Source organism: Drosophila nasuta, unplaced genomic scaffold (genome assembly GCF_023558535.2).
Source record: "Drosophila nasuta strain 15112-1781.00 unplaced genomic scaffold, ASM2355853v1 ctg40_pilon, whole genome shotgun sequence".
Lineage (NCBI taxonomy): Eukaryota > Metazoa > Arthropoda > Insecta > Diptera > Drosophilidae > Drosophila > Drosophila nasuta.
This window is the reverse complement of record NW_026869560.1, coordinates 40,468-46,071: the sequence shown is the minus strand read 5'-3', so window position 1 is coordinate 46,071 and position 5,604 is coordinate 40,468. Positions and strand designations below refer to the sequence as shown.

The following is a 5,604-nucleotide window of genomic DNA, read 5'->3' as shown; positions in this document are numbered from 1 at the left end:
AACTGGCGAACTAAAACTTTGAATGGTTTTGGTCGGCGATCGGGTCAGCACACGAGTGCAGCCGAAGCACCAAAGTTGTCATCAGCAGCAGCGTCAGGCGCAAATACAAAACAAAAGCTTTAGCAAAATCAAATAAAAATGCACAGGTGCGCAAAACCAAAATGGCGGTCAAGCAAAATGTAAGCAAAGGCAAGCGTCACCATCGACGTTGACATCGCATTCGCCATTGGAATTACTTGTGGTGGGCCATCAACTACACATACACCCCTTGCAAGTGACTCAGCAGCAGCAGGAATCAATTTAAACATCTCTAAAATTTAAAGAAAACTAAACTAAAAAAAGCTGCTTAACTTTGCTCAAAAGCCAAAATTCCCGCTGCCCGCTGTTTTCCAAAAATCCAGATCTGACGGGAAAAAGCGGAAATGACACCACTGGTTGCGGCTAGTGTGCTCCTCTCATATGGCGCTAATCCGGAGCACAAGACGGAGGACAACCGTACGCCACGGAAACGTTCAGCACTGGCTTCATGTAAATTCAACTCGCTTGCGTGAGCTTTTTCAAAAGCTTTGCGATCAATTGATATTAGCATTTGGGACTGGAGCTTCGAAGGCAGAACTACGACGAAAGTTTGAACAAGGGAAGTGGCAACAAAATGAGCGTTTTGCAATGTACTTCGAGGAGAAGATCGTTTTAGCACAATCAATTAAATTGGACCACGATGAGCTTTTGGAAAAATCATCGAAGGTATACCGTCGCTGAACTTACGCAACCAGACACGCATTCAGAGATTTGGGGATCCAGAGCAGATGTTACAAGCCATTGCACACATATGCCTTTCGAAGTACGGTGCGATGGGAGGTACTAAGACGACGGCGCAGAGCAACGACAAGCGAGGCCACAACTGCAACTCCAAAGGTCATTTTGCCAAGGAATGCCGCAAACCAAAAAGGGAGCCTGGATCATGTTATGCTTGCGGAGAGATGGGCCATGTCATAGCAGAATGCAAGAAGAAGAAGAGTGTTGGTGTATTCAACAAAAGCACCGGGTTCGACAACAGTTATGTAAGACACTTTAATATTTATTTTTCAAGCCAACCTAATTTGTTCATCACTGCAGAATGCCTCATAGACTCAGGAAGCCCTATTTCATTTGTGAAGAAATCATCATTTCCATTAAATATACCAATGGATAAACCAGTCAATAGTCTCTATGTTGGAATTACCAAAAGTAAATTGAAAACGTTTGGAAAAGTATCTTGTTTTGTATTGAAGAGAAAAATAAAATTGAATTTAGAATTACTAATAATCGACGATGAGTCTATGAGTTATGAAGCAGTGTTAGGTAGGGATTTCATGCATACATGCGGCATAAATTTCAATTTACAGGTCCTGAAATATTTTGATGTTATAAGAAAAGGAGATGGCGCAAAGATTTCTGAAACCCCTATCAACACTATAAAAATGAATCTAGTTTGCAACCACTGTTAAGAACAGAAACTGTTAACTGTTCGATGTTAAGCAATGAAACTTTTAAGGACCAGAGAACTGCAACGAGTATGATTAAGTATGAGCGAATACTCATACCCAAATTGCACTCAAATCAAATCAAACCATTAGTCGCAACGAGTTCAATTCAACTCAAGTACTTCCAGCGTCAGCTGATTTTATTTTACTCGAACCGATTTTCGCTCGGCAATCACAATCAAGTACAAGTATGGGCTGCTTCGGCTTGCATCAAACCCTTTGATGCGATTGTTGCTAACGATTCATTGGGTTGGACTGTTGCTAAGTCAGAATCCAAGGTATTTTTACTCGAGTATAATTGTGTTGATTTTATTCATCTGTCGTTTACTCGAGTGATTAGGTTATGATGCGTGTGATAGAAATGTTTGATGAAATGCACATCATAAGTATGTGCTTTGTCTGCCTGTCTACATATGTATGTTAAAATTATTTTTGAATAAAACAAAGGAAAAGTAGTATTTATTATAATTATAATTGTCATTTTATATTATATTTAATACATTATAAAATTTATTTAATTTTCTTACATTTTGATTATTATTCATATAATTTATTTTCGTTTTTAAAAATTGAATTTAAAAATATAATACTGTCAACAGAGCCAGGTGCAAGTCAAAACAAAGGTTTTCCATCCATAGCTTTTCAATATTTTCTAAAATATTTTGTTTGAATTTAATGATATCTGATATATCATTTGGAACTTTTAGAACTTTCTAGAAATACAACGAGTGTACGAGCACATGAACACAATTTGAGCGAACATCGGTTAGCATTTACATCAATCATGTTTGAGTATGATTGAACTTCGGGTATTGGTATCGTTCATACAAAAATCATGTATGATTAGTCGTGAATCACGACTCGTGATTGAAACTTGTTCGTCGGCAATGAGTTGGAAACGAAAAGTTCAATACGTATACCCGAAGCAAACGCATTAAATCAAACAGAGTACTGAATCAGTACTCGAGTATGAGCAAAAATGTCATACTCGTTGCAGCTCTCTGGACGCCATCCCGCATTGACAGTGATAATGTCCAGCTGCCGTCCAGAACCACTTGACAATTGCAACAGGCGAAAAGTAAAATTTACTGTTTACGTTTTAATTTATGTAAACAAACCTGCAATTATGCCATACAAATTTGTAATTGAGAATGAAATATTGCATACTTTTAAGGTTATCATGCGAAGAACATAAAAGTCAAGAAGGCTACAGTCAAGTGTGCTCAACTCTGAGACCCCGCGCTACCCATTTTGAATAAAGGCAAAATATAGCGGTATTAATTTTAAATATACCAAAATAACCGCAAAGATACTGGAAATTTACCAAAGGATATTCTAGGTACATACAGGCATGCTCCGGTATTCACTTTTTGTTTTCGTTTTCGTTTTGAAAACGAGAACGAAAAAAATGGTGCTCCCGTTTTCACTTTCACAAGATTCTTTCGAATTGAAAACGAAAAAATTTGTCTTGGCGTAATAGAAAGTAAATACTTTTTCTATATTAAATCGGATCTTTTTATTGTCGTTCTTTTAAGACCGCCAGAAGATCAATTAGGCTTGTAATTATTTGTAAAACGACTAATTTCTGACCCCACCTCAAATTTGGAAATACAATTTTGCCGTCCGGTGTGAGGCTGATATCAGAGTGCGAGCGAGAAGCGATGCGATAATATTGGGCGAGAACGAGCGATAAACCACTGCAACCGTTTTCATATGCAATCGCTCGAAAGATGTCAGAGTGAGAGCGAAGCGAGTTGCGAGTTCAAGCGAGAAAGCGAGAGCAAAGCGAGAGAGCAGTTTGCAACCCGCTTTATCGCTTCAACTCTCTCAGAATTTAATTCGAACGTCAACGAGTGCAGACGTGTTTTATTTCACTTTGTGCTCCGGAAGACAACCAATTATAAAAACCGATATCAATCAAGACAAACGGCGAAAAGACGCTTAGTGCGATGAAAAGTCGCAACTTGCTTTTATTTTGTGTTTAAAACTAGTGCACTTTTGTAACTAATAATAATAAACATATAAAATCAACATAAAGTAAATAAGGTGATGAACCAAAGCGAGCTTCGGTCGCAGCGCCAACGTCAGCTAGACGAGCGTCGGCGCTCTCTTAGCAATGCATACTTCACTTTCGTGTCGACAGATGCAGTCGAATCAGCAAAACAAAAGCTTCTGCCGATCAACCGCGAGCGTTAACCCCAACACCAAAAACGAACTCAAGCCTACTCTCAAGCCTACTCTCTCTAGCACAGTGACGTCAGTTGCAACTGTAAATGCAATGACGACTGTAACGGCGCCTACAGCAACATGTATTGAATTCGGCCTAAAAGTCTGCTGAGTTTAAGCCAAGGTTCATGTTGTTGCAAGTAGCTCCTAAAAAGTATGCAAGTTAAATTTCAACCAAGGGCGCAGCTTTAAGTGCATCAGCTGCGCTGTAAAGCCGAGCTTTAAGTAGTGCATCAGCTGCGCTGAAAAGCTCATTTGATGTTTAGCGAGTTGCACTGGAAAGCTCAGCTTTGACGTTTGTGTCACCACGCGCATGCGCAGCTAGCTTAAGCTAGGCTGGTTCCGGTCAAAGCACTTTTCTGGTGACCGGCAGCGTGCATAGACGCATATTGGTTGGTGTAAAAATTTATACCACAAGACACTAGAGGTTAGAATTCTCTTAGTGCATTTGATACTTGGTAAGATTAAATAGTAATAGATTCTGGTAGGTGTTCTTTACTCATTGTTGTCGTTTACACAGGTCGTTTTCGAAATTTTCTGCTTTTGGTTTGGCTCTTTTGAGCGTGACAGTGCCTGCTAGCGGCCGGCGGAGCGCTACTAAGCGCCATCTTTGTCGCCGCCCTAGCGGCCAGCGAGCACTCTTAGCTCCGCCGTTGCGTGCATAGCGGCCAGCGGAGCGCCCGTTGCGCAACCTTTGCCGCCGCATAACGGCCAGCGGAGCGCCCGTTGCGCAACCTTTGCCGCCGCATAACGGCCAGCGGAGCGCCCTTAGCGCCACCTTTGCCGCCGCATAGCGGCCAGCGGAGCGCCCTTAGCGCCACCTTTGCCGCCGCATAGTGGCCAGCGGAGCGCCCTTAGCGCCACCTTTGCCGCCGCATAGCGGCCAGGGAGCGCCAGTGCGCGTCTTCTTGGCTACCGCGTCAGCGGCCAGCGGAGCGCCATCTTGGCTGCCGCAGTAGCGGCCAGCAAAGCACCAGCGAGCGCATCTCTGCTCGAGCCGCCAGCGCAGCACCCCGCGACTTCTTGGCCTGCATCTGCGTCGTCAACCTCAACTTTAATCATCACCAGTATCTTTTTCATCATCTCATCTCATCTTTATCATCTCATCTCATCTCATCTTTATCATCTCATCTCATCTTTACTTTCCTGAACATCAGCGACCAGATCGCTTACATATATAGTGTGTGTGTGTTAAAGTGAATTTATGAGAAATTAAAACCAAATATGAAAAGTTTAAGATGATGCGCTACATTGTTTAAAACAAAAAATAGTGAAACAATATGATAGAGTAAAAGCTCAACAGTGTAGCGCCGCTCAGCACAAGTTAAAATGAAACAGGTTGAGAAAAATTTAGTATTGCAAAAATCGCAGAAATTGCACAGAAATATTAAAATTAAAATAATTAAATTTAATTTAATTTAGTTAAAATTGTTTAAAAAAATGAATACGATAAAAAGTTAAAAGTTGAGAAATTATTTAAAATTGAAAGTGCATTTGTTCACAAAATAGTTAAAATTTCAAATTAATATTAAAGCGCTACTGCAATTGCAGAATTTCAAAATTGCACAAAGAAAATAAAAAAGTCAAAAGTTAAGTTAAAAGTTAAAAGAAAAAAATGATTTAAAATCAAAAGAAATTAGAGCAGCTGTTTTGTTGATATAAAAGAATAAAAGTTAAAATTAGAACATGTATTGTGCCACATTCAATTCAAAATAAATGCGCTAAAATATTGTAAAACAACTAATTAAAAGGTGAAGCGCTAAAAAGAGCGCTAAAGAAGCACAAGGCGACAGGGCTATCGGCATTTGCGGGGCACGCTTTAGAGTCCGGCTCTACAATTTCTTATTTAATTTCA

General features: G+C 40.2%; 1 protein-coding gene across 1 annotated transcript; it reads left to right on the top strand.

Moving 5' to 3' along the window:
• Window positions 1–422: 422 nt before the first annotated feature.
• Window positions 423–1,201, top strand: LOC132797962 (uncharacterized). Its single transcript, XM_060809703.1, has 3 exons — window positions 423–528; window positions 745–1,061; window positions 1,117–1,201. The coding sequence occupies exons 1-3, from the start codon at window positions 423–425 to the stop codon at window positions 1,126–1,128; spliced, it is 435 nt and encodes a 144-aa protein (XP_060665686.1). The 3' UTR covers window positions 1,129–1,201.
• Window positions 1,202–5,604: the final 4,403 nt, after the last annotated feature.

What these genes read in the sequence shown, in the direction of transcription:
- LOC132797962 (XM_060809703.1), top strand. Translation starts at nt 423, where the DNA reads ATGACACCACTGGTTGCGGCTAGTGTGCTCCTCTCATATGGCGCTAAT. An exon ending in ACGTTCAGCACTGGCTTCAT is followed by an intron (nt 529 to 744) that starts GTAAATTCAACT and finishes AAATCATCGAAG; the next exon opens with GTATACCGTCGCTGAACTTA.